Here is a 26,419-nt window from a genome sequence, read left to right as displayed (position 1 = left end):
CTTGTCCGCGAGCCTTAGTCGGGCGCCGTATTTCAGGCGGGTGTAGGCCAGCGCGACGCGGGCCGAGGGTAGTCCTGCGTCCCTGAGAACAGTGGACGAGGGGGTGGTTTTATACGCCGGGAGGATTGCCCGTGCCGCTAAAACCAGCGGTTTGTTCAATGCTTTAAGGAGTCCTCTTTGCTTGTGCGCTGGGTTATACCATGCCTCGGCTGCGTAGGTGGCCGAGGAACCCACGCATACCACCGCTGCCTTGCGAAGTGCAGCCGCAGGCGGTCCGTATCTTACTGCCCCAAAGCCTTTGAGGTGAGCAGCGACCGCCATTGCTTTGGCAGCCCTTTCGGCCACGTGGCGGCGCCCGTCTAGCCGTCGGCTGAACCAAAAACCAAGCCAACGCATGCCCGGGTAGCGCTCGGCCCCGGAGGCGCTTTGTCCGCGTCGACCGCCCGGTAGTTGGACCGGGGTAACCGTTCTACCATTAATCCGGATTTCCGGGTTGCGACCGTGCCTTTTCTTAGTAATATGGATCACCTCTGTCTTTTCCGCTGCAAAATGGATCTTCTCTTCCGCCGCAATTTCGTGCATATCCCGGAGTTTATCTTCCAGCCAACGTACGTTTTCCTCCAACGAGGGTGACGATTTCCATGTAAGCACGTCGTCTGCGTATGCCAACCGCCACTTCGTACCGTTTTTGACGAGATACGCCAAATATAGCATATATAGGATCGGGGAAAGGGGAGACCCTTGCGGGGTGCCGCACCCAAGCCGCCTAAAGCCCGTGGTCGTACCCTCCAGCCGGACTCGGGCCTGGCGGCCGCTTAAAAAGTTAATCACGAACCTGAGGAGCATTTTACTAAACCCGAGGCTCCGCATTTTCCGTATTAATCGCCTATGGAGGAGGGCGTCGAAGGCGCCTTGGACGTCGCATGCGACAAGGGTGACTTCCTCCCCGCGAGCTAGAGCCTGCTCGATATCGTGGGCGAGGGCACAAACCAGATCCGTCGCCGATCGTTTGGGTAGGGCACCGCCGTGGGTGCAGCTAAGGAGCCCGTTGTCGTGTATGGCCCAAGCTATCCGGCGTGCAACGAGCCTCTCGAGGCCTTTTCCGATGCAGGAGAGGAGGGCTATAGGCCGCCAGGATCGAACGCTGCTCCGGTCTTTCTTCCCCGTTTTCGGTAGCATCGCGACTTCGGCCTTCTTCCAAGGCGCTGGGAAATGTCCGAGTTCCAGGCAACGTTGGTAGAGCCTGCGCACCGGCTCGGCCAACGAAGCCCATCCGGCTTTTAGTAGCCGGACGGTTATTCCGTCGATGCCCGGGGACGTGCTCGTAACCCCAATGCAGGAGCGCTCCGCCTCTTCCGCACTAACCTGGGTGTCCCAAGGGATTTTAGCCTCGTCCGGCGACCAGGCCTCCAAGGGGTCTCCCTGCAGGTCATCCTCCGCCGAAAATCGGCCAAGCACCTCCCGTTGCAGTGCTTCCGCTTTTGCTAAAGGCTCGCTCACTTGCTCGCCGTTAATAACCAGCGGCGGGGACCGGAGGCGTGGTCCGGCTCCCAGCCAGCCCACCATGTTCCACAAATCCTTATCGTCGCGCAGTTGGTCGATCCGGTGCCTCCAGTACTCCCGCTTCGCGGCCCGCACCCCTTTCGTATAGGCTTTTTCCTCGGCAGAGGCGTCTGCCCTATTTACAGCGCTCCGTTTAACCCGCTGGAATTCGGACCAGAGCCGCTGGCAGTTTTCGGTCCACCAGGGAGCCGAGCTGTCCCTTTTTCCCGCCGGCGTACCCACGACCCACGTCACTTGCTCCCATAAAGTTGTAAATTCAGCTACCCACGCGTCCAATGCGTAGCCATCGGCCGCGGATCCCGGGTCCGGCATGTCTTGCATGCCAAAAGCAAGTAGCTCCGCGAACTTTGGTAACCGGTCGTCCCTAACCGAAACGTTAATCGCCTCCGGGCGGGGGGCGCCGCGCGTCCGCAGCGTGGTATAAAGGGATTCGTGGTCGGAGCCTGTGTAAAGACTGCTGTCAACCACAGTTATTGTGCTGGGGAGGTTGGAAAAGACCATATCCAGTAAACCCCCGTCGCGGTGGGTGGGCACGCCGATATTTCCTGTAAAACTCATCCCCTGGGCTTGCGCCCATGCCGTCAGTTGGTCCCCTCCGCGTGCGTTTGCGCGGCCCGGCTGGTATGCAGCAGCCGCTACGTTAAAATCGCCGCCTAGCACCGTGGGTCCATTTGGCACGGTATTGCATACCATTTCCAGCGCGGCTTCAGTGCCCGGAGCCCTATATACGTTAACAAACAATATTCCGTTAATTTCGAGCCAGAGTATGTCCCGCGTATTTTGGCCCTGCGGTAGCCGTCGTTGTGCGGCCCTTAGGGCTGCCCCCTTTTTGACGTAGGTGAGCACCCGGGGCCGGAGCCCAGTCATGGCTTCGTAAGTGTTGGCGTGCCATTCGTCCACTGGCGCAAAAACATCATAGCCCGGGTGCGTTTGTGTAGTCGTATTTAGCCCGCACCATGGCTCTTGAACGTTAACCAGGTCCACCTTTCTCTGGTGGCACAACTCCAATAGGCTCAGATGCACACCCATCCTTTTACCTACGTTGGCCCAAACTACGTCGAGGCATTCCCGCTGCATATTGCCGAGCGAGTATTTCGTCATATTAATCGACGGGTTGCTTCCAAGTCTATCCCATCAGCGGGGCAAGGTTCGGCAGCCGCTGCGTCCTCCTCCATTTCGGCTGCCCAAACGATTTCGTCGTGCACGCGTTCCTGTTCAACCTGCAGGAAGTTACGGATGTCCGCCCCTGCCGCCTCGCATGGCCGCGCTCTTTTGTTTGAAATGCTCGATCGGGAGCTCGAGGTTTGCGAATGCTGCGATGAGGTGCTTAGGACCGGGATTGCAGGTGCTGGCTCTCGGCGGGCCGTTTCGGCCCGGTCGTTGATAATCGCGGCACGGTTGGCACGTCCGATTCTGCGAATCCCCTTAAGTTTACGCTGTGAAGGTCGTTCAAACTTCCCATTTACCACCAAAGGTCGGGCAGGGCAATTCTCATGTCCGGATGGGAAATGGCCGTGGCAATTAACGCATTTGGGGGCTGCCTTGCACGGCTCTTCCTCTGTCGCATGTTTTGCTTCACCACATATGCCGCAACGCGCTTGCCGTACGCAGCGACGTATTTCGCAATATCCCTGGCAACCGTCGTGGTGGTGTGTAATTTTGCGTGATTTTTCAACCTTCCGCGCACGTCTCGACACTCCAAAAAGCTGAAAGGGCTTTACGGGTTGAAGGAAGGACACTATCCACGTGCCCTCAGCCGTATGTGGGTTGTAACCATGTTTGGAAATATGCCAGTTAACTGGCTGCTGGCCTGCTGCCACGGTAATCTCCTCCTGGATTACCTTATGTACGTCCTTTCTTCCGTCCAGGCAATTGAGCGTTCGGGGCACTCCAGAGACGGCGTATGTGTGCCAGGTTGTCGGGACAGTGACTTCCCGCGCGTCCAATGCGTCCATAATGGCCTTGACCGCGCTGGGGTTGAGGAGTTTTTGCCGTGTTTCCTCAGAGGCCACCGTAACACCCCAGCCCGTGGGGGTACGCTTGGCGTTTGGGATTTTACTGTGTGGCACCGAGACCAATTCGGCCAGTTTGGTCGTTACCGCGTATGGCTCCCTCGTCACCATCCGCAATTTGTTATTTACGCGGATCAGGATGCGGTTGGACGGCTGTTCTGTCAAACGTTTCGGGGCTTGGGAGCGGTCCCGGCCCGATTGGGAGGGAGTTGCGGAGCTGTCAGGTGCATTGCCGGGCGTCGTACGTATCGGGTACGAGCGCGTGGCCGGGGTTAAGATTCGCGTTGGGGCCGCCGCTGGTGGCGTGGCGGCTCGCTCGGCCCATGTGACCGATTTGTTAGTGGGCGTGCCTCTGCCTTTAGAGGCCGACGACGCCGTGCCCGTCCTCGTAATTAAAATGCTGCGCCTTTCGCTGGAACTGGTCGGCGAACGCGACGGGGAGCGCGAACGCTCTTTTTCAGGGAGGGTGCGACTGAGGAACCAGCCGCTGATCACGTCGTCAAGTTCAAGAACAATTCTCCTAAGCGCGGCGTCCTCCGGGGCCTGTAAACTTTCGAGCTTGGCTGCAAAGACCTCTTCGAGCCAGCTGCCGACTGTTTCCACGTTTTCCAACTCCTGCTGCAGTGTTTTGATGGCCAGGGCCGGGAGGCTGGAGTACCTTCCGCGGCCAGCCGGCTGAGGCGCGTTAGCGGTGCGCGTGTCGAGAGATACGTGTCCCGACTCGGCCTGGCCCTGCGGCAAAGCCTGCGGCGTGCTCTGCGGGCGCGCGCGGCGGTTTGAGACCTCTGGTGAGGCCATGACGACCGGCGCCCGGAGGGCGAAAATTCTTCAGCTGTTAAGCTTATTGGTGTGTTTGGGTGTGAATCGCTAACAAAGGTGGGTCTGACCCATGAATGGTGGAGGATGCTTGTGCTCTGTTGGGTACATGACCTATCCACCCACTATACCCTTACGTCTCCACTTTTGCACGCCTTCGTCCACGAACCCTGCTTGCACCGCTGCTGGAGGTGGAGACTTAAGGCGGAAGACACTAGCGCTTTCCAAACAACTGTAGGCTAGGAACAAGGCTATGAAAGGAGAACCACCATCCTTTCCAAATGCATGCAGCTCGATCGTCTGAGGGGTCCCAGTAAATATTTCAACACTATATTACACTCTCCCTGACCGTCTTGTGAGCTCATTTGGGTCAACGTGGGTATACATCGCTAGAAAACCAGCTTTAGAAAACACCGTCCCTTTCCATTCTGCATCTTGTCGCCGAAGATACATATTACCGTACAGTATAGCGCATATCTATCGACCTGCCGCCCTTATGAGAGTTTCTTCGTTATTCAACTTAGCCATCTTGAGGCAGCCTTTGTCCTGAAGCGACCGAATCGCATGCCTTTTGGTTGTACTTCTTCCTTTCCCTTTGACGGCACATCTTGGCTATCATGTGCACCTACCAATGTGTATGTTGGATAGATTTTCGTCCGTTTATCTACTTTCTTCACCTCCAGGCAATGTTTCCATCCGGGAAACCAGAACTGACCAACAATACCCCTTACAGATGGAATACAGCTGCGGTCATAGGAGGACCATTGTTGCGGAGTGGTGTGACCGGTATATAAACAAGCTTCAGTCGCACATTCGACGTCGGCCAGAGATACCATACTACACCAAGAACGACCAAATCTGCTGTAAGTTGCCTAACTAACGCCTGCTGGCTTTAGTAGACCTTTGTGGTTTGCAACAATCACCGGTATGTGCGAGCCATTTGAGCTGATCTTAACTCTATAGCCCATTGCCATGAGCATCTAAACCCAAGGCATGTTCCATGGATACCCTCGCGCGAGCAACAAACAAGAAAGTGAAGCCTACCTCTCTCCCTTTCAGGGGGGAATGGCGCAGTGGTTAAGCGCCATGGCTGTTACTTGAGTAACGTAGGTTCGAATCCTGCTCCCTCCACCTCCTCCCCGCTTACCCGTGGCAAGGATAACCCGGCTGGCTATCGACAACAACCACCCGCCTGTGCCGTCGAGCCCACACTTGTTGGGAACTTCGTCTCCATGGCTACAAACGACCGACAGCTCCGCTGTTTGGACACAGGCCCCTCTCGATGAAGAGCCGTCAACTGCCGTCAGACGAATCCTCCGTGCGCCTGAAGGCACGGGGTCGCGTCAGTGAACAAACCTGTAAGCAGGACCGGGCACGAACCCGGTCAGGCTCGATTCGCTTCTATGCCCTTGTTTTCCGCTGTGTAAATAGAGAAAATAGAAAGCGCGCCGAGATACCCCTCGGGAGGTTGCTAACGGCCGGCTAATGAGCCGGGCCGAGCCCGGCGTTAAATAATACTACTACTACTACTACTACTAACCGTGAGCCCCTGTGATGTACGCTTGTCAACCAAGGGGACTGCCTACACTTGGATATACACACCGCAAAGCAAGCACCTGTTTTCCAAAAACCTTTCGAGTCACAGCTTGGAAGGGTATAGAGAGCTTTATTCCGATGTTGGCCGTACGTTTTACGCCACTCTGACAGACCCAAATCATCATAGAACAGAGAGTGACCGAGTCACGAGCGAGGAAGGAGGTGTGTCGAGCAATCCCAGGCGATTGTCTTGGACCGAGTTGGAAACTAAGCTTGTCAATTTGGAAAGCAGATTTGCCACCTTGGAGGCAGATTTTGGACTTCGCAACGCGTGGAAATTTACGTTTCTTGGGGCGCTTGTCTTGGTTATCCTTTTAACCCTGACTTTATGTTATCATGTATATTGAATCCCTAAGTGTCGTTTGGCCTCACATGCCCTGATCTTTGGGTGCTGCATACTCAAAACATCACAAGCCGCAACCGGCAGCGCGCGAAAGACAGTAGTATCAGCATCGTTATCTTTTTTTAGATATGTTATGTAATTAGCACAATGATGAATACTTATGCTTTTCCAGAGAGAACGTAGCTGCTGTATAATCTATTACTTGTCATTGCTATCTAATGGCCAAATGGCAGCGTAAAAAAGCGCTTTTTTGCCAAGTTGATTTTTGCACGGGCAATCCTCCCGGCGTATTTGATATAACGTTGAGCTCCACATCTCCGACCCCCCTAAAGTCCGGCCCCTAAAAATATCTACTCAGCCACGTCAACCCTTTGTTTTATTTTATAAATATCTAGACGAATTTTTCACTTTAGAACTTGATTTTTGAAGATTCTTGCTCCAAACCTTCCAATGAAACAGTACACTGAAAATCAGCTTCTTGCTGCCATTTCTGACATAAGAAATGGCAAATCAGTTCACAAAACCTCGCAAAAATGGGGTATTCCTCGGAGTACCCTTCACGATCGTTTAAAGGGGGCCCAGTCAATTCAACAAGCGAAAAGATTTTGTCAAAGGCTTTCACAGGAGCAGGAAACCTATTTGGCAGATTGGGTACTTGCGCAGGCCGCGTTAGGCCTTCCGCCAACGCATCAAGAACTACGCTATTTTGCGGAACGAATTCTTCAGGCCGCCGGAGAAAGAAAAAGCCTTGGGAAACATTGGGTTAGCCGTTTTATAGCCCGATATCCAATTTTGAAAACCCAAAGACCCCGGCGAATAGAAAATGCCCGGGTTAATGGGGCTACAACCGAGGTAATTAAATCTTGGTGGTCCTATTTGAAAAATCCCGTTGTCGATACTATAAAACCGGCCAACCGTTGGAATATGGACGAAACAGGTATAATGGAAGGCAAAGGATCTAATGGCCTGGTGTTAGGGCGTAATAAAATCCGGCCATTACAGCGAAAAGAGCCTGGAACGCGGGGTTGGACGAGCATAATCGAATGTGTATCAGCTACGGGGGCTGTTATACCTCCCCTCGTTATATTTAAGGGGAAAAACGTACAGCAACAATGGTTTCCAGCTGATTTAAGTCCTTTCGATACCTGGCAATTTCATGCAACCGAAAACGGGTGGACAAATAATGAAACAGGTATCGAATGGTTAAAAAAGGTGTTTATTCCGTATACCCAACCTTTAACCCCTGAAAAGCGGTTATTAGTTCTGGATGGCCATGGATCACATATAACGGACGAATTTATGCTTCTTTGCTTGCAAAACAATATTCAACTCCTATATTTACCCCCTCATTCGTCACACGTTCTTCAACCGTTGGATTTATCGGTTTTTGGGCCGTTAAAGGAAGCTTATCGACGTCACCTGGGATTTGTAAACCAGTTTTGCTGTTCAACGGTTGTTGGGAAACGAAACTTTCTACTTTGCTATCGAAAAGCCAGATCAAAAGCATTTATAGCAAAAACCATTCAATCTGGTTGGCGTACGACGGGGTTATGGCCGGTGAACTTGGCAAAACCACTTTTAAACCCTTTTTTATTAGAAAATAGCAACGCCAACGTCGAAAAAGGTAAAAATAACGGCTTCCAAAGGGATAAAACACCGGAAAATCCAACCCAAAAAATTAACGACCAGTCTTTACTTATTTGGAAAACCCCTAAAACGACCCGAGATATTCGACTTCAACTACAGGAAATTTCCCGGTCCGAAAAAAGTAACGCCACTTCACGGCTTTTGTTTGCAAAAGTCCAAAAAAGCTTCGAAACCAAGGATATCTTATTGGCTGAAGCTCAGCAAAAAATCAGTTTGTTAAAAGCAAAATTGGAGGCGGTACGGCCGGTCAAAAGGAAAAGGGTGATTCCGGATCCCAACGAGCTTTTGGTCAGCAAAAAAAACGTTTATGAAGCACAGGAAAATAATAGGGACTGTTTAGAAGCTTTGAACGATGGAGAAGAGGTTAGCGAACCGGGAGAGCCTGACAATGATTGTATTATTGTGCGTTGATAGGTTTACATTTAAATCGGTTTATAAAAGGGGTATTTCGTCGTTACATTTTTCAAGGGGGCCGGACTTTAGGGGGGTCGGAGATGTGGAGCCCAACGTTAAACGTGTCGTCGGTGCTCTGACACGGGTATGCCATCTGTTGCTTGTGGGCTGCCGTGGCTGGACGCATTGTTCATCTAGCCGCAACCGCCGGTCAGAAAAGTGAATGAGCAGTAAAATAGAAATGAAACTCGTGGAATCAATCTCAATACTACGCGACAGTGACCACAGCAAGGTCTCAATAGCCCCCTACGGTCATATCATCAAAATTAGGCTAACCAGAAGCTGTGCATCACGTGCTATAACGTTGGGCTCCACATCTCCGACCCCCCTAAAGTCCGGCCCCTAAAAATATCTACTCAGCCACATCAACCCTTTGTTTTATTTTATAAATATCTAGACGAATTTTTCACTTTAGAACTTGATTTTTGAAGATTCTTGCTCCAAACTTTCCAATGAAACAGTACACTGAAAATCAGCTTCTTGCTGCCATTTCTGACATAAGAAATGGCAAATCAGTTCACAAAACCTCGCAAAAATGGGGTATTCCTCGGAGTACCCTTCACGATCGTTTAAAGGGGGCCCAGTCAATTCAACAAGCGAAAAGATTTTGTCAAAGGCTTTCACAGGAGCAGGAAACCTATTTGGCAGATTGGGTACTTGCGCAGGCCGCGTTAGGCCTTCCGCCAACGCATCAAGAACTACGCTATTTTGCGGAACGAATTCTTCAGGCCGCCGGAGAAAGAAAAAGCCTTGGGAAACATTGGGTTAGCCGTTTTATAGCCCGATATCCAATTTTGAAAACCCAAAGACCCCGGCGAATAGAAAATGCCCGGGTTAATGGGGCTACAACCGAGGTAATTAAATCTTGGTGGTCCTATTTGAAAAATCCCGTTGTCGATACTATAAAACCGGCCAACCGTTGGAATATGGACGAAACAGGTATAATGGAAGGCAAAGGATCTAATGGCCTGGTGTTAGGGCGTAATAAAATCCGGCCATTACAGCGAAAAGAGCCTGGAACGCGGGGTTGGACGAGCATAATCGAATGTGTATCAGCTACGGGGGCTGTTATACCTCCCCTCGTTATATTTAAGGGGAAAAACGTACAGCAACAATGGTTTCCAGCTGATTTAAGTCCTTTCGATACCTGGCAATTTCATGCAACCGAAAACGGGTGGACAAATAATGAAACAGGTATCGAATGGTTAAAAAAGGTGTTTATTCCGTATACCCAACCTTTAACCCCTGAAAAGCGGTTATTAGTTCTGGATGGCCATGGATCACATATAACGGACGAATTTATGCTTCTTTGCTTGCAAAACAATATTCAACTCCTATATTTACCCCCTCATTCGTCACACGTTCTTCAACCGTTGGATTTATCGGTTTTTGGGCCGTTAAAGGAAGCTTATCGACGTCACCTGGGATTTGTAAACCAGTTTTGCTGTTCAACGGTTGTTGGGAAACGAAACTTTCTACTTTGCTATCGAAAAGCCAGATCAAAAGCATTTATAGCAAAAACCATTCAATCTGGTTGGCGTACGACGGGGTTATGGCCGGTGAACTTGGCAAAACCACTTTTAAACCCTTTTTTATTAGAAAATAGCAACGCCAACGTCGAAAAAGGTAAAAATAACGGCTTCCAAAGGGATAAAACACCGGAAAGCCCAACCCAAAAAATTAACGACCAGTCTTTACTTATTTGGAAAACCCCTAAAACGACCCGAGATATTCGACTTCAACTACAGGAAATTTCCCGGTCCGAAAAAAGTAACGCCACTTCACGGCTTTTGTTTGCAAAAGTCCAAAAAAGCTTCGAAACCAAGGATATCTTATTGGCTGAAGCTCAGCAAAAAATCAGTTTGTTAAACGCAAAATTGGAGGCGGTACGGCCGGTCAAAAGGAAAAGGGTAATTCCGGATCCCAACGAGCTTTTGGTCAGCAAAAAAAACGTTTATGAAGCACAGGAAAATAATAGGGACTGTTTAGAAGCTTTGAACGATGGAGAAGAGGTTAGCGAACCGGGAGAGCCTGACAATGATTGTATTATTGTGCGTTGATAGTTTTACATTTAAATCGGTTTATAAAAGGGGTATTTCGTCGTTACATTTTTCAAGGGGGCCGGACTTTAGGGGGGTCGGAGATGTGGAGCCCAACGTTATAGCACGTGCACAACATATCAAATCCAGGCTTGTACCAGTTCACATCTGGGGGTGTCCCTTCCGAAGGCTTGATTTAGTAATAAATCACTCAGGTACAACGCCCCTTGCAGGAAAAGATGCGATTGACATACCAGAATATTAAGCTACGCTAGGCAACGAAACGTGGAAAAGTGCGGCGAAAGGGTGCGAGGGGTTCAAAAAGGGCGACGGACGCCGAGAGACGGTAAAAAGGCAACACCGAGCCGGCGCAGCCACATGCTACCGCGAAATATACAGCGTCTCCACCCAGTTGCTAATCCATAAACTCCCTTGTTTGTCCACATTAAACGTTGCGATTTTCGCCCACGCCGGGCTACCCACGTACGCAAAGATGCGCTCAATCCGGTTGTTCGGGACGACACTATGTCAGGATGCTAATAGGGGCCTTCAAAGCATTAGAAATTGCCCGATATTCATCAAAATTATATTTATCTCCATACTGTAAGTGGCGGATAATCCGGACATCCACACAGAACTCCAGTTGCTTAAGTCAGCTGACTACTAGAAGTGACTTTACTCTGGTCATGCATAGGACTACGGTCATTCAGTTAGGATTAGACGACTCGGCAGTACCATCGCCTCTAAATCTTCCGACTAGAGATGTTCAACAAGAACAAAATAGTCCACGCCCTCCAGGAACAAAAAGGGGCAATCGTCTGAAGAGAGATTATACTCTGAATTTCATCAAGGAGTCTCCTTGGTCCGTATATGAGAAACATGTCGATGTATCTTACAAAACGCCCCGACATTCATGCATTGTGGCACAGAAGCGAAGCAAAGGTAATGCCAGAGTTCATATCAAGAAGATTATAGACCATTCCAAAGAAGCCACTGCCAATTGTCTGCTGCTGCTTCAGTCCGCTCCAATTCTTTTCGTCCCAATTCTCGAAGTTTACGAGCAACCATCGTCCATGTACCTTGTTTACGAGCTGGTCGAGCACACTCTCCAGGATTTAGTTCGAAGCCAGCACTCCCTCGAGGTCAAAGAGCTAGGGGCCATAGTGAAACAGGTGAGTTCCTCTGGACCTCGATCCAGTACGAAGCTGATCTTGTAGATTCTTGAAGGACTCATCTACCTCGAAGTAAACGGGATAGGGCTCCTGGACCTCGAGTGTGCGGACATTAGGTTCAGGCCAAACGGCTGCCTCCAGATAGGTCTGTTGAGACAAGCGCTCACCGCTGATGGGTTGTGCTGACCGGAAAATCACAGGAAGCTTCAACCTCCGCGCCTGGACAGAAGACCAGATCAAACTGCGGACTTCCTAGCTGAAGTTAATTACTTCTAGCCTGGTCCAGAAAACCACCGACGGTGTCACGGAACCAAAGCTGTGGCATCCATGCACCATGGACTTTTTTGCTCTGATCGAAAGTGGCGTCTCGTTGGATCAGCTCTGTCGAGTATGTCTTCACTGCGGTTGATACTCTTATCCATGGTGCTGTAGCTGATATTCGATAGCATGAACTGGTCACAGATTCTCCGGACAAGAGTGTTCTTTCAAGGCTATGGAGTATAATCAGATACACCGTACTACCTCAGCCGCTGGCCAATATGGTAGCGCTATGTCCTACAGGTTGAATGCTTCGATGCATCCCAAAAATGTGGGTTGTTAACTACACAGCTGCAAATCATGCGAGAAGTCAAGATTGGTATAAGGCTAGGCATTGCTTTCTATATTCAAAATCGGCCATTAATCCAAGCTTATGATATTTCCGACGGTGATATGCTAGGTCCTTGACTTCCAAGTTGACCCGGGTGATGACAAAGCCCACATTGTGACATTTGGACCATAAGATCACCAGACCCTAACCCTGACCCCTGACCAACGACCCACCAGGGTGATACCTTTATCTACGTCGCGTCAAGCTCAGAACTTTGTTTGTTTCCTTTCCTCTGCTCAGAGTAGAATCTTCGTCGATAGATGCCAATAGACTAGCTTCCGTGCTATGCTTACCCCGGGCCGTGACACACATCTCCGTTTGGATTTCTTTGACTATGTCTCCGCTTTCTCGGTTTCAGTTTTCCTTTAGGCGGGACATTTGAAAGCATCGGTCGGATCTACCGTATTGCTTTTCTTACAAAGCGAACGATAAACTCCGGTTGATAAAATCCCGGAACGTTTTGGTGCTCGCCGACTCGTATAGTAAATATTTCTAGCACAGCACATACTAATGACGACAACCCTCTTTGAATTAACGGCTATCGCGACGTCAATCAAACCAGCGTTTTAGGGCCCCAGCCCTTGTCAATTTAAGCAAACGTACAGTCAGAAGCAAACCATCTTCCTGTGGACGACACAGATCAACCTTCTACATCCTTCACACGCATTGGGGAACAGGCTCTTGGAGCCACTGTATATCCATCGGTCCTAGCTGAGCAAATCCTAGGATATTACTAATAGTAGTAGAAGTGCTAATAGAGGGGGCTTCTATAAATATGACGCCATATCAGGCCCAAAACTTGATCTTAGATCAAGTCAAATCTTTTTCAATCACACTTAACTGCTCAGTCGTGCTGCATAAGCCAGTAGCAGCGTTATTTTAAGCTAGATCTCGTTATAAAAAAGTGACACCGGAGTACAACAATGATGTTTGAGCCAAAAGGGCAACGGAAGGCTGGGGCTTCACTTGGGAGAAAATGACTGGGAACCGGTAATTAAATAGGGCAGGTGCACGGAAAAAATAGGATCGGATTGATTCAAGAATGAGAGGGCAATCAACCCGACTAAGAACGGTTGGGGAGCGATCTAATTTGAAGGCAATCGACGGAGCCGGACACGATCGTATTTGCCACTTTCAATACAAACATTGAATGTTTGTAATGTGGGGACGGCTGAAAGCTACTTGAGTCTACTTGCCAAGATGGAGAAGCATCTAGTTTTGGCCGCTGTAAACATCCACTCTTAGCTCTAGTTAACTTATCCATCTGCGAAGGTATCTCGAAGCAGCTGTAAATGCTCCACTTAACTAACTACTTAACCGAAGATCCACTGCTACAGTGCGAACGGGTCAGCAGACCACTTAGCCTGATTTCCAGAGGAACGTTTTCGTTGACATAACTTATTCAGTGCTATTTGCACTTCAATGCCTTCCGGTGGAGTCAATCTGGGACCGCCATATCAGCAGTTCGAAATGCCTAGATATCGTTGCCATAGCTTATAGCAATGGAGCATTGAGTATACTGGAGGATATCGCTATACTAATCTTGCCTTTTCCAGAAGTCTGGTCTCTAAATATGGATCGTCGACATCGCTTAGCATTACTTTTGCTATTCAGTATTGGCTTGTTGTACGAGTCTTCGCCCCCCCCCCCCCCCCCCCCCCCAACCCCATTGTCACAATAACTAACTGCTTATAAGCGCGTGTATAACTTCAATGATCCGCATGAACTTCGTGGTTCAGTATACTGTGACGCTAGATTCAACATGGGATAACGTGGACATAGTAATTTGGTCTTTTGTGGAGCAGATAACCATGGTTTTCTGCGCTAGCTTACCAACGCTCCGGCAGCTTCTGGGTCCTCTCTTAGCGAACAAAGTTAAGAGTTCGAGCTTGCCTCCAGGTGCCATAACGGTCACCAAGGAAGTGGTTATTAAGCATGAGCCAAAGGCTGTTCATCAAGACACCAACCCAGGTCAGGACATATGTTGGTATTAGATTACAGCCGGTGCTAGAAGTATAGATTGAATGTGTAGGAGGCAAAGGCCGCGCTGGTGGCAGCCATAGCAACGATCTGTTCAATGCATGTTGCTTTCAAATTGATACTACGAGATGCAAGAGTGGCACCGATACAGCGGGAGTGCTGTGCTGCATAGACAATCAAAAGGAAGTCGGTGAACTTCCAAGCGATGACAGCAGAAGTTGAGCTCCAGGCTCAACGATGCCCGAGAACACCAGACATGCATGAAACATCATGACGGAGCCAGATTCCGCGTAAGAATGCAAATGGCAGTTGCGACCTGCCTGGAGAAAAGATGACAACGCTTACATGCGTCGTTACATCAGCAGAAACAGCCCCAAGAATCGTCTATGGTTGAGACAAGTCACAAGCTGCATGCTATTGTTCAACAGTAAATCGTCTGCCAGTCCGGATTTGGCACTCCCAGTAACAAGGAAGATAATGGCAACAACCCGTCTGGGAAACAAAAGGGCATCAGCAAGCAAGTCAGGAGTTGCATGATCAGATATTTGTCTAATAAATATATTGCTTGGCTCTAGATCTGTAACCTGGCCTTGGCGAGAATGTTGTCTTACTCATAGTAAGCCGGCCACATCTTCTACAAACCACTAGACTCATCTTCAGGCTATTAAGCAACTCTCTCCCGTACACAAAATTTTCAATATGGGCGCACGGACCATGCTGTTAACGTTTGCGCGGGACTTCCGCCTGTAGCCCTAACAGGCGCGCACACACGAAAAACTCTTCAACCTGTCGCCCTAAGCACCGTCACTACACGGAACGCCTTTCCTCGCAACACCCATATATAATCGACAGATCTCCCCTTTGACGAGTTTTCCACTGATCGCGGTGAAGGAAGAGTCCGATCGGCGGCTCGGCGCGCCACCCGCATAGAGGCGCACAAGACAAGGCCCAATCTCGCGATGCGAGCCAGCGTGGCACAAAAAACTTTGCCAGCCGGAAAGGCAGGCGTCCTTCCCCGGAAGGCTAGACAATACGGTTTAAAAGAAAGGGAAATTAGGCTGAGAACCACCCGACGGTTCTTCGAATCGACAGGGCACCCTCTCACCCCCTCACACCTTCTGGGATTGCCTGCAGCGAGGAGGTAGTGCCGTTACGGGGGTTGGTTAGTTGTACGTGGACCGGAAGCACTGTGCCGGCGCGGCAGTCTCCAAAGGGTCCCGACAGCAAGACGTGGTCGGCCCATTGCTGGAGACGGCTTTGGGTAACGGGAAGCAAGAAACGTGGGCACGGCCTTGGTTCGCACCCTTGGTACACCCCGTGGACGGTGGGCCGTGGTGGAATAGTGTGACTGAGGCGCCCCATACTTCTCACTCGCACTGGGAATCTGCGCCGGGTCTGGAGGACGGGAAGAACTCGATTGCATTCATGTCCACATTGTGGCGCTGGCTAGCCCAGGAACCAACGGGGGACTAAGCTGTGGATGGACATGTACGGGGTGTCGCCGGCTTTTCGAAGCTTTCTACTCGCACTAGGGACGTACACCGGGGCAGATGATGTCGTCGGCATGTTAGGCGGAAGAGACGCTATTTTAGCCGGAGAGGACGGATGCGCGCGTCGGTCTACCAAGAGGCCTTTTTGTGGATGCGGTAGGCTTAAGGTGCAAACCTTGTATTTACGTGGCAGGCTGGGTATCCAGCGACTAGGAGGGCTCTAGCTGGCCTGTCCGTTAGAGGGTCTGGTCCAACCCTGTAACTATAGTTTACTGTAGGAAATGCAAGGAAGACCCCTACTGGGCCATTATTTGGCCATGAGGACCGGCCACGGCGATTTCAAAGCCTACCATGACCGTTTCAACCACCAGGATGCAAACACCTCGTGTGCCTGGTGCTGGAAGCGGACCTCCCCTGAGCACCCGGTGCACTGCCGCTATTCGCGGGCGGTGTGGAGAAACTGGCCGTGGCTTGACAACGACCGGCCGGTCGGGCCGCCAGACCGCGCCCAACGCCGCAAATTCTTCCAGACAAGCCTCGGGCAACCGAAAAGCTTTGAGGCGTTTTCGATAGCCACCAACTACTTCAGCGCCCGCCCCAGAGCGGCCCGCCAGCGCCCCGCGCGCCACGAACGCACTTTACGCCTAGGGACACCGATCGTAAGCGACTCGAACTCTGACGAGGAATAGACTTACTGCCTTTTCACCCACACTTCACGGCACAAGCCGTCAGACGAACCCTCCGTGCACCTTAGGCACGGAGTCGCGTCAGTGAACTAACCCCCTAAGCAGGACCGGGCCCGAACCCGGTCAGGCACGATCCGCCTCTGCCCTCCTTGTTTTCCCCCTGTGTAAATAAAGAAGATAGAACGCGCGCCGAGATACCCCTCGGGAGGTTGCTAACGGCCGGCTAACAAGCCGGGCCGAGCCCGGCGTTAAATAATACTACTACTACTACTACTACTACTTCCCTACGAACAAGTCCTTTCAAGCTCATACAGCCACAATGCGCGCTACGTCTACCACTATTTTTGCCCTTTTGACCTCCGGCGCTATTGTCGCCGGCACGCAGCCCAAAAATGTGGCATGCGGCGGATGCAGTTTGAACCAAATGTCGAAACAAAATATCGAAACTTGCGCTACACACTACGACCCAACCGCAAGTTATCCTGTTTGGGATGAATCTGAAGATTTTTCCTGCAATATGTGCCCACCGAGAGAGAAATTATTGAGATTAAAGGCCAAGAAAATGAGCAAAAACCCTCGCAGGTCACTACGTAAGTATTAAATATTCCTCCTCATTATAAAATACTAACGTTGGTTTAGTGAGAAACAATCGTGTTGAAGGTCGTGGTATAATTATCGATGCCTTTCACTGTGTGGAATGTCTGGTTACCAGCGCAGTCGTTTGCGTAGGTGCCGCAGTGTGTGGCGTAGTTTGTTGCCCATGCCTTACTTACGCTCTTATTGAGAAGTGCATTTCGAGTTGCACCTAGGATTAATATTGGTTGGAATTGGGCAAGGATTTTCGGCAAAAAATAACAGCTGCAATTCGGGTTTTTTATGTAGGGTTTGGTTATTTTACAATAGAATAGATTATAACCGGGTGGATGGATACTTTTAGGGCCAGACTAGCTAGCGGTTGTCACGGCCAGGTGTCACGGCCAGGGTAAGCATAGCACGGAAGCTAGTCTATTGGCGCCTATCGACGAAGATTCTACTCTGAGGAGAAGAAAGGAAACAAACAAAGTTCTGAGCTTGACGCGACGTAGATGAAGGTATCACCCTGGTGGGTCGTTGGCCAGGGGTCAGGGTTAGGGTCTGGTCATCTCATGGTCCAAATGTCACACTACCCCCTTCCAAACCTCGTATGTCGACGCAGGAGATCATGCGAGGCTCTTGTCAAGTTAACCATGTCGTCGCTTTTTCCTTTTACCGTTCAACTCTCCATGCTCCGCCACGTTATCCTCCTGATTCGGTTCGTCCAACTTATCCTCGGCAGCGGCTTTTATCCAGATTGCCAATCGCTTCGGCGGTCCTGCGGCATCTTTGTACTTCTTGTGGAAGTCGTCAAGGGCTGTCGCTGAATTCTTGAAGTTTTCAGCCGGGTACCACGTGTCGTCTGGATCACATCCTTGCCATGCGACCTGGTATTGCAATGTCTTACTCCGGCCAAATAATCGGGACGCTAAAACTTTATCGACCACAAACTCTGGTTCTCCGTTAATCTCTTCTGGCGGAGGCGGCTCTCTTTTCTGTTGTGGTAATGGGTCCATTGCGGCTTTGCGGAGGCGGTCTGCGTGGAACAAGTTTTTTCCTTTAAACGATTCAGGTACGTCCAGAACATAGCTATATCCTCGTTCTTCTAAAATCTGCCATGGTCCGGTCCACTGTGAATCCAGTCTGGTCGTCGGTGCGGTCGTCGGAAACCCTTTTTTCTTGACGAAAACATAGTCGTTAACGCCAAAATCTACTGGTCGCCGCTTTTTGTTGGCTTGTTCTTCCTGCCTCGCCTGCGTTTTTAGCGCGTTTTGGCGAGCCAACTCTTGGACTTCTTTAGTCTGGCGGACGATCTGCAGCGCTTTTCGTTTCTGGTCTGAATCAACGGTCGTGGTTGGCAGGTCGGTGGACAGCGGGTTTCGGGGTTCGGTCCCGAGCACTACCTTTAACGGGCACATACCAAGGCTGGAATGCCACGCGGCGTTGTGGGCAAAATCCAAAGCAGGCAAATGTACGCTCCAACTGGTCTGGTATTTGTCGATATAAAACCGTAGCTTTTGGTCCAGTTCCTGGTTGGTTATCTCTACGGCACCTTGTGTTTGAGGGTGCAGGGCGCTGCCGTGTCGGTGTTTAGTACCCGTGAGTTCATTTATCGTCGCCATGAATTCGGAGATGAACGGCCCGGCGTTGTCGCTAATCCAAACGAAAGGTAGTCCTAGGAAACGGTATAGGTATCGGTAATATCGGGAGGCCAGGATTTCTGCTGTGTCGGTCTTCTGTCCTGGGATGGTGGCTATCAGGCGACTGAACTTGCAAACGAACACCCACACGTAGTCGTATCCGAACTTGTCTTTGGGCATGTCCTTTCCGTCAACTGCTACATGTTCCCAAACGTAATTCGGTATCGGTAGCGGATGCAATAGGCCCGGGGTCTTGTCGTGTCTACCTTTATTTCGCTCGCAGTCGTGACAGTTTTTGATGTATTTCCGAATGGTTTGACTCATGCCCTCCCAAAAATACCGTCTTTTGATCATTTGTATCGTCTTGTTCTGTCCTGCGTGGGCGAATATTTTGGGCTCGTGAGCTTCACGGATCAGAGCGGTCCTCAAAAAAATCTGTCCGTCTAAAGTCGTTTCCGGGACGACTAGCTTTCCTTGGTGTTGGCCTAGCTTTTGCTTTTCGTTCTCTTGTCGTATTAGGTCTACCAAATCTGCGCCGCTCACCACGTGGGCGTTTGGGTCGGCAGTGCTGACGGCGGCCACCGTAGGTGTGATCTTCTCAGGTGGGATTAAAGTCATTGTTCGTTCTTCTTTTTCCCGAGCTTTAACTGTTGGAAGGTCTGCCGTCTTGCGGGACAGGGCATCGGCGGCTATATTGTCTTTGCCGCGGCGGTACTGAAACGTAATGTTGAAGTTGGCCAGGAAATCTGCCCAACGCACCTATCGAGTCGAAAGGAGTCGTTTTGTGGAATAGTAAACTAAAGCTTGGTGGTCTGTAACCACGAAGAAGCTTGTCCCCAATAATTCTGGTTCGTAATGTTCCAGCGTTTGAACCACTGCCAGCAGCTCTCGGTCTTGGATCGGGTATGCGCGTTCTGCTGGGGTCATCGTTTTTGAGAAATATCCCACAGGTTTCCATTCTCCACCCGGTTGCTGTTGCCAGATTGCTCCGCCGGTCGCGTTGCGTGAGGCGTCGGTTTCTACTTTGGTCGGTCGGCCTGGGGTGAAAAATGCCATAACCGGTGCATCGCAGGCTAAACGTTTCATTTCCTCAAATGCTCGCCTCTGTTCTGGCCCCATAGCAAATTTGGCGTCTTTCTTCAACAGTCGGTTCAACGGCTCAGCGACGCTGCTGGCATGGTGGCAAAACATTCGAATGTAATTGCACAATCCCAAAAAGGAACGCACGGCTGTTTTGGACGTGAGGTCTTCGAACTTCCAATCGCTAATTGCCTGCAGTTTGTCTGGATCGATACGGATGCCCAGACCTGCGTCCATAACGATGCCAAGATAATCGACCGTGGTAACGTTGAATCGAGACTTTTTAATATCTCCCTGGAGGTCGACTCGGCTTAATCGGTAAATAACCTCTTCTACTTGGTCCCAATGTTCTTCTTCGTTTCCGTCGGAATAAACCAAAACATCGTCGGCGTATGCGCTGGCGAACAAGTCCAAAAGTTCATTTAGCTGAGCGTTGATAAATGACTGCCACCAAGCTGGGCCGACCTTTAGCCCAAAGGGAAGCACCTTCCATTGAAAGGTGCCTTGTCGGGTGCGAAAAGCAGTGAGGTACTCTGAGCCAACCGCCATACGTAACCGGTTGAAAGCTCGAATAATGTCGATTTTTGTAAACCTCTTTGCATTGCGACAATTAAAAATAGTTCCGTTGACATCCGGGGCTGGTACGAATCGATCTTTCAAAAATTGGTTGATCCATCGGTAGTCGGTGCAAAAACGGCGTTCTTTGGAGTGTGGTTTAGGTACGAACAGGACAGGCGCTGGGTCGGCCTGCATACAGGGTTCGATAAACCCAATGCGCAGCAGCTCGTCGACTGTTTCCTTTTCGAGCGGCAGGAATTCCACAGGTGTCCTGTACGTCGGAGGCGATCCTGTTTTCGGCTTGTCTAGCTCCAAAATTACATCGTGCCCTGGGCGATGTGGAGGCAGGTTAGTGGAAGCTGCTTTCGAAAAGAATCCCTCCAGGTGAGCGAATCGGGATGGCAGTTTGCTTCGGACCAGTTCGACATGGTCGGGGTCTTCATCTTCCGGGAACGGGATTGGTTCTCCCTTGTTGGTTTTCCATTGGTACGAACGGCCGACGGCAGATAGGCTGATGGCGGGTTTTTCGGGTCCAATTTCTAACGTAATGGGCTGCGTGGGTATTGGGCACGATTTCCATCGCTTTTGTCGGGGGTCGGTGTCCAGCTTGTGCTGAAGGGCAGCTATGTTTACAACGTTTTGGTCCTCACCCAAAACGACCGGGGTCGTTGGTCTGGGTTCTAAAAAGGTTGTTTGGCGCCACGGTCGTCGAAGTATTTGCACCCTTTTGGTTTCCCGTTCGAATGCTCGGTCGCGCCGCTCTGCATCGGCTTGTGCAACCGGATCGGGCTTGTCCAACATGTTCGGAAGTCTAATGGCTGGCGAGAATTTTGCCAGCGACGGTGTCCTTTCAGGCCATGCGAACGTTTGCGTTTTCGGGTGGATCCAAACATCCTGTTCAACTAGCCAATCCTGCCCAATAAACATATCATGCCCACTTTCCGTCACGTAAAACATTTGGTTGCTGAACCGGCGTCCATCGATTTCCAAGGTCGCTTTTAGTTTGTGCGTAATGCGTCCTGCGTCCTGTTTGCGGTAGTCCGACAAAAGTAGCGGGGTTTTTAACCTTTGAAGCCGGGCTCCTAGCCGTTCTGCGGCTTGTTTAGCGATTGCTGGGCTGATCAAAAGAGAAATGTCTGCTCCGGTGTCACAAAGAGCTTTAACTGATAGTGCTACGCCATTAACCTGTATCTGAGTTCGAATGATGAAAGATTTAGGTCGTGGGTTACTACCAATCTGAGCTATCGTAGACATCTGGACCACCGAGGAGGCTTGCGGCGGTCTTATTCTTTTCCCGATTCGTCTGTGGTTTCCGAATCTAAGGTACTCGTCTGTTGCTTTTGCTTCACTGCTTTGACATCCCTTATTCTCTCTTTTTCGGGACAATCTTTGGAATTATGGCCACCCCTTCCGCACATGAAACAGGTGTTGGCATCCCAATGCGCCTTTTTCTCCTCATAAGTCAGTGAGCGACCGGCCTTAGCCATCGTGATTGGTTCCGTTCTATCCCCTTGATAATCTTTGGGCTTGTAGCGCGAACGGACTTTCGTCGAAGCTGTTTTCTGCCTGCTCCGGGTCTCGTTCTTCGTGCTGGTCTTGTCGGTGCTCTCTCGGTCTTTGCGCCTTTCTTGTGCCAGTTGGTTGCTGTAGACGGCTTTGGTAACGTACTGGCAAAACGTCTCGTAGTCTATGTCGATGTTCTCACTATCGTGCAGCAGACGGTGATCGAGGTCGGCGGGTATACATCCCCACAAGGTTTGCTTCCAGTCTTCTTCCCGAACCTTTGCTTGCTGGGCTAGTGAATTAAACGTGGCAATAAACTCGTGGATATCTTGGCCCTTGCCTAGCTCAAACTCGTGTTTCTTAAGGGCTTTTCTGGCAGTTATGGACTGGTTGGGGTCGTGGTACATGGACTCTAGGATTTGGATCATCTCGGCTACTAATGAAAAGGGGCGTGTAACTGAGACGTAACGAGTAATCATTGCTTTCTCGGCTTTGTCCTCGAGCAAATTCATCAGGTAACGCATCCGACTTTTCTCGGTCCTAAAAATGGCGACATCTTCTTCGAATTTGTCGGCCACCTTTATCAGCCAGCTATCAAATTGCGTCTTGTCTCCTGCGAACTTTGGGGGTGAATCGGCTCTGGCTTTTGCTTTGTCATTGTAAACAGGGTTGATGCCGCCTGTTCCTTGGAACTCGGTAAAGGCTGGCCAAGCGGCCATCCCTTTTGCTTTGAAACTCGTTCCGCCGAATGCACTTTCCACTAATGGCTCTCGGTGCCTTAATTCTCGGTAGGGCCTGGGACTGGGTGTGTCGTTTCTCAACGCGTTTCTTAGCCTAAGTATTTCCGCTTCTAGCCTAGCGATCTCGCTGGCTGGGTCGTTTGCGTCGCCCATCATTCTGGGGTTGTTTTCTTGTGCGTTCACGTTGAGCTCCGGGGACCGCGAAGAAGATGCAACTTCGATTTCGTCCTCGACACTGGACTTGGTGCCTGGGCGTGAGTCTGTTTCGCTTTCTGATCGGGTCGGGTCGTCGATGGGGCGGTCTGTTTGCTCCGTCTGGTTCGTAATCAATCTTTGTGATTTCCTGCTCGCAGGTGGATGGTCCTTCAGCCTGGGCATAGGTCGGATCGGTCGTGGTCGGGGACTGGAATTGACGTTCCTGTCGAACTCCGGTCGGGTCGGGTCTGTCGGGTGCGGATTTATTTTCGTCGCTCGCCAGCGGCGTAAAGATAGGTTGTTGCGCCTTATTTGTTAATCGCTAGGCCAGCGATTCTTTAGAGAGTAGAATTGTGTCACGGCCAGGGTAAGCATAGCACGGAAGCTAGTCTATTGGCGCCTATCGACGAAGATTCTACTCTGAGGAGAAGAAAGGAAACAAACAAAGTTCTGAGCTTGACGCGACGTAGATGAAGGTATCACCCTGGTGGGTCGTTGGCCAGGGGTCAGGGTTAGGGTCTGGTCATCTCATGGTCCAAATGTCACACCAGGCATATATTAGAATCCGCGCAATCCCATCCATCGTCTTATGCTCGCCGTTTGGAGGTATTTTGTCTTTACTTGCCTTTAAACGCTCGATCGAAAATTCGTTCGTGACAAAGACGAAATCTTCGCTGGGATATCTAACACCGTTTACCATGTACAGTTGCGGTTGTTAGCAGTGTAAGATTATAAATGGAAATATTACAATGACTCCAAACTTACAAATAAAGCTATTATATCGCATTGTTTTCTTCCAGATTTTTTGGCGGGTTTAGCCGTGTAGGGGACATTAATAGTATTGCAGGTCGCAGGTCGCAAACTGGCTTGACCTCTGTGCACGCGGAAGCACAGAATATGATGGAGCAATACACTGTTGCCAGGAGTTCCTCAAGGACTACGTTATCACTTCTGAGCGACCGGTTCTGAGCACGGGACCAGAGGAACGCACGATTAAACGATCGGTGCATAGGAATTTGACCGTCAGACATTTTTGGGAAACCCTCGTAGTTGCGGCTGATAAAACAGTTCTTGCTGAGAAGAGGAGAAGAGTTACCAGCAACCATGATAAATGGACCTTGTCAACTACAGAGAGCAACAAGTCGCGGGGATCAGGACCAGTCTGGCAGATTTCGCACGTAAGTACCATTCCCGTTTTTAGCAGTTCGCTGCTGCCATAATTCCGCTCGCTTACACAAACTACGAACAGTGGATTGCCTCTATTTTGGCGAATGAACTCGAGCTCAACAAGAAGCAAACATTCATAAAGGTCGCAGCAACGACCACCGATATTCTTACTATTTTAATAACGCTATGGAATCGTGCGAAGGATATTGCATGCGACCGCGAGACTCGAGTCGCCTTCCACGCTAGAATTCTGCTGGCTTCCTTGGGTGGGTTCCGCCGTGGAACTCTGGATAAACACTACTTGACTCACCTTCACAGGCACCTTTACTGGGATCTTGCAAGCTCCATAAGTACTTGTGCGTCGAGGCTGGGGAAGAACGTACGCCAAATACCTTAAAGGGCTGCTTTTACAGCTTTTGCCAGCAATTACATGCCGGGAAACTAACATATGCTGGTAATGTACCAAACATTTCCCGGATGTGGGTCTGGTGCGGAGTATGCAGCAAAACGGTATGTGCAGCCCAGCCGAGCCAGCCAGCCTGTCCTGGAAGGTCGAAGAAGTTAAAAATACAAATATATTGTACGAACTTTCTATAAATAAAATTGCCAACGGTACATTAATTAATTAACGCACTTATGAGGAAACTTTTAAAAAGAAGTAGGCCAAAAAGTGCTAAATGCCCAAATTCCGTCGTCGCCGTTCCCGCGATTATAAATATAGGAAAAATTAGAACAGCTTTTCCCAAACCCGCTAAAAAAACAATCACTTTTTCTGACAAAAAAGCGTTTTCGTGGACGCAGGTTTTTATTTCTTATATTAAAAGGCCGGCCACCAAGCCGTTATAGCCCCGACCGCAAAATTCTCGCCAATATATGTCACGAAAGCGATCCCAAAGAGACAAGGCTGCAATTTAGGGGCGATTCTATTCGAAGATCTAAAGCTAAGTGTAAAGGAAGAAGAAAGGCACGCAGTGCCAATCGCGTACACGCGCCTAAGCGAACAAATAACAAACGAACCCTGGCGCCTTGTCACGTGAGGTGGAGCTAGTCACGGTTGGCAGTCGCCCAGGCACGCCACTCCGTAACGTTAACAGCCGGGGTCGAGGCCCAGGGGGGCATGGTGGAGGCTATGGAAGGTACAACAGAGTTTATGACAGCTGGTGCTAGTCATCTGGCTTTCTTACACTTTTAAACGCCGGCAGGACGGCTTTGCTCCAATCCACTGATGTAATTAGGTGCGAGGCGTTTCGGTTAATTCTAAACGGCGATAGCATATCAGTCGCGAAGTCGTATATATATAAATGACCCTGCATCATTCCGCGGCAGCCGAGACGGGCGCGGCGTGGAGAGCGAGACCGGACCAAAAATGATGTTCAGGTTCTTGCCATCCGTACAACCACTCAGCCGCAAGCTTTGATGCTGCTGTTTCCGAGATGCAGCAGATATGGACAATGCAAGAGGAGCAGCGCTTCTTGCCTCGACATGTCGCCTGCCCCGCTTTCGTCGAGAAAATTGAGCTGGTCGAGGAGCACGTTGGGTTACATATATGCGCAACAACGGGCAGTTTACTGGAAAATCCATAAGCAACGACAACCTAATTTCAACTGATGGCGAAGACTACATCGAGTCCCCCTGCTTCCCAAGCCTAGTTTCACGTTCTCAACGCTCAGCCGTCATCTTATAATATATACAATACCAATCACTTCGGTTTTTATAGGGTAGGCCAACGGCCCGGGGATAGGTGGGTACCCAAAAGCAGTTATTATTAACGTTAAAGAGAAAATAAGGTAATGGGAGGAAGGTCTTGGCCCCCTTCCTTTCCCCGTATATATAAGCAATACCAACCACGTGACCCCTGTCTTTACGACCACCCAGAGTTACGTGCAACCAGCACGAAACCGTAAAATTGGTAGAGTTGACCTGCCATAAAACTTAATTTCACGAAAAGAAAACAACTTTTGCGGCCCCCTGGAGGACTTTTTACAGCGAAGGCATGGTGGAGAAGTGGTACTCTATCATCACCACTTGCTCTGTAAGTAAGGCGGAGTTTCGAGAACATATGCGAAAATGAACCATTTCCATGTAACTGAAACAACACGAGAAAGGTCAGCTACAGCGACAACAGCTTTGCCTCGGCAGCCGTTGGTGACAAAATAACTATTATCAAAAAGCATCTTTCAAAGCCTTCACACCCCAAACTGTTTTCCAACACAAACTCAGTGTTGACGAGACAAGCTCGAATTTAATTGGTGACAAAAGCCAGGCTCCGCATCTCGATGTTGAAGTTAACCGAACGACCGAAAACTCTCACAACAGGCTTTTTCTCCCCTCTCTCGACCAGTGCCAGACAAGCGACAAATACGCCTGTGGTCATCCTTGTACTTTTTGGTCACCTGCCCAGCACCGATGCCTTTTTCCCCATACGCCCGCCACGATTCCTGCCGACATAGATGGTGGCATCAAAATGGGGAACGCGTTACGGAGTGGCGTGCCTGGGCGACTGCCAACCGTGACTAG

The 26,419-nt window shown here is 50.2% G+C and overlaps 5 protein-coding genes and 1 pseudogene across 6 annotated transcripts; 4 read left to right on the top strand and 2 right to left on the bottom strand.

Moving 5' to 3' along the window:
* Positions 1 to 2,793: 2,793 nt before the first annotated feature.
* On the bottom strand, positions 2,794 to 4,436 carry MGG_17294 (uncharacterized protein; the record flags this gene model as incomplete). Its single annotated transcript, XM_003717641.1, has 2 exons — positions 3,171 to 4,436; positions 2,794 to 2,976 (listed from the first exon to the last, which is right to left on the bottom strand). Exons 1-2 carry the CDS (start codon positions 4,371 to 4,373, stop codon positions 2,794 to 2,796), a joined length of 1,386 nt encoding a protein of 461 aa, XP_003717689.1. The 5' UTR covers positions 4,374 to 4,436.
* A 572-nt stretch (positions 4,437 to 5,008) lies between these two features.
* Positions 5,009 to 5,677, top strand: MGG_11004 (uncharacterized protein; the record flags this gene model as incomplete). The annotated part of the gene is made up of 3 exons (XM_003717640.1): positions 5,009 to 5,026; positions 5,125 to 5,254; positions 5,502 to 5,677. The coding sequence occupies 3 exons, from the start codon at positions 5,009 to 5,011 to the stop codon at positions 5,675 to 5,677; spliced, it is 324 nt and encodes a 107-aa protein (XP_003717688.1).
* MGG_20225 lies at positions 5,451 to 5,522 on the top strand (annotated as a pseudogene). The gene has a single exon. The product of its transcript is annotated as a tRNA-OTHER (tRNA).
* A 5,865-nt stretch (positions 5,678 to 11,542) lies between the features above and the next one.
* MGG_11003 (uncharacterized protein) lies at positions 11,543 to 11,897 on the top strand (the record flags this gene model as incomplete). Its single annotated transcript, XM_003717639.1, has 3 exons — positions 11,543 to 11,641; positions 11,687 to 11,786; positions 11,842 to 11,897. 3 exons carry the CDS (start codon positions 11,543 to 11,545, stop codon positions 11,895 to 11,897), a joined length of 255 nt encoding a protein of 84 aa, XP_003717687.1.
* A 3,154-nt stretch (positions 11,898 to 15,051) lies between these two features.
* Positions 15,052 to 15,928, bottom strand: MGG_17293 (uncharacterized protein; the record flags this gene model as incomplete). Its single annotated transcript, XM_003717638.1, has 4 exons — positions 15,734 to 15,928; positions 15,574 to 15,665; positions 15,386 to 15,515; positions 15,052 to 15,293 (listed from the first exon to the last, which is right to left on the bottom strand). Exons 1-4 carry the CDS (start codon positions 15,834 to 15,836, stop codon positions 15,052 to 15,054), a joined length of 567 nt encoding a protein of 188 aa, XP_003717686.1. The 5' UTR covers positions 15,837 to 15,928.
* Positions 15,929 to 25,895: 9,967 nt separating this feature from the next.
* Positions 25,896 to 26,419, top strand: MGG_17292 (uncharacterized protein; the record flags this gene model as incomplete). Its single annotated transcript, XM_003717637.1, has 2 exons — positions 25,896 to 25,934; positions 26,219 to 26,419. 2 exons carry the CDS (start codon positions 25,896 to 25,898, stop codon positions 26,417 to 26,419), a joined length of 240 nt encoding a protein of 79 aa, XP_003717685.1.

The sequence above is a fragment of the Pyricularia oryzae genome, chromosome 5 (assembly GCF_000002495.2).
Source record: "Pyricularia oryzae 70-15 chromosome 5, whole genome shotgun sequence".
In the NCBI taxonomy this organism is placed as follows: domain Eukaryota; kingdom Fungi; phylum Ascomycota; class Sordariomycetes; order Magnaporthales; family Pyriculariaceae; genus Pyricularia; species Pyricularia oryzae.
The sequence above is the reverse complement of the archived record's forward strand: the minus strand, read 5'-3'. Positions and strand labels throughout refer to the sequence as shown.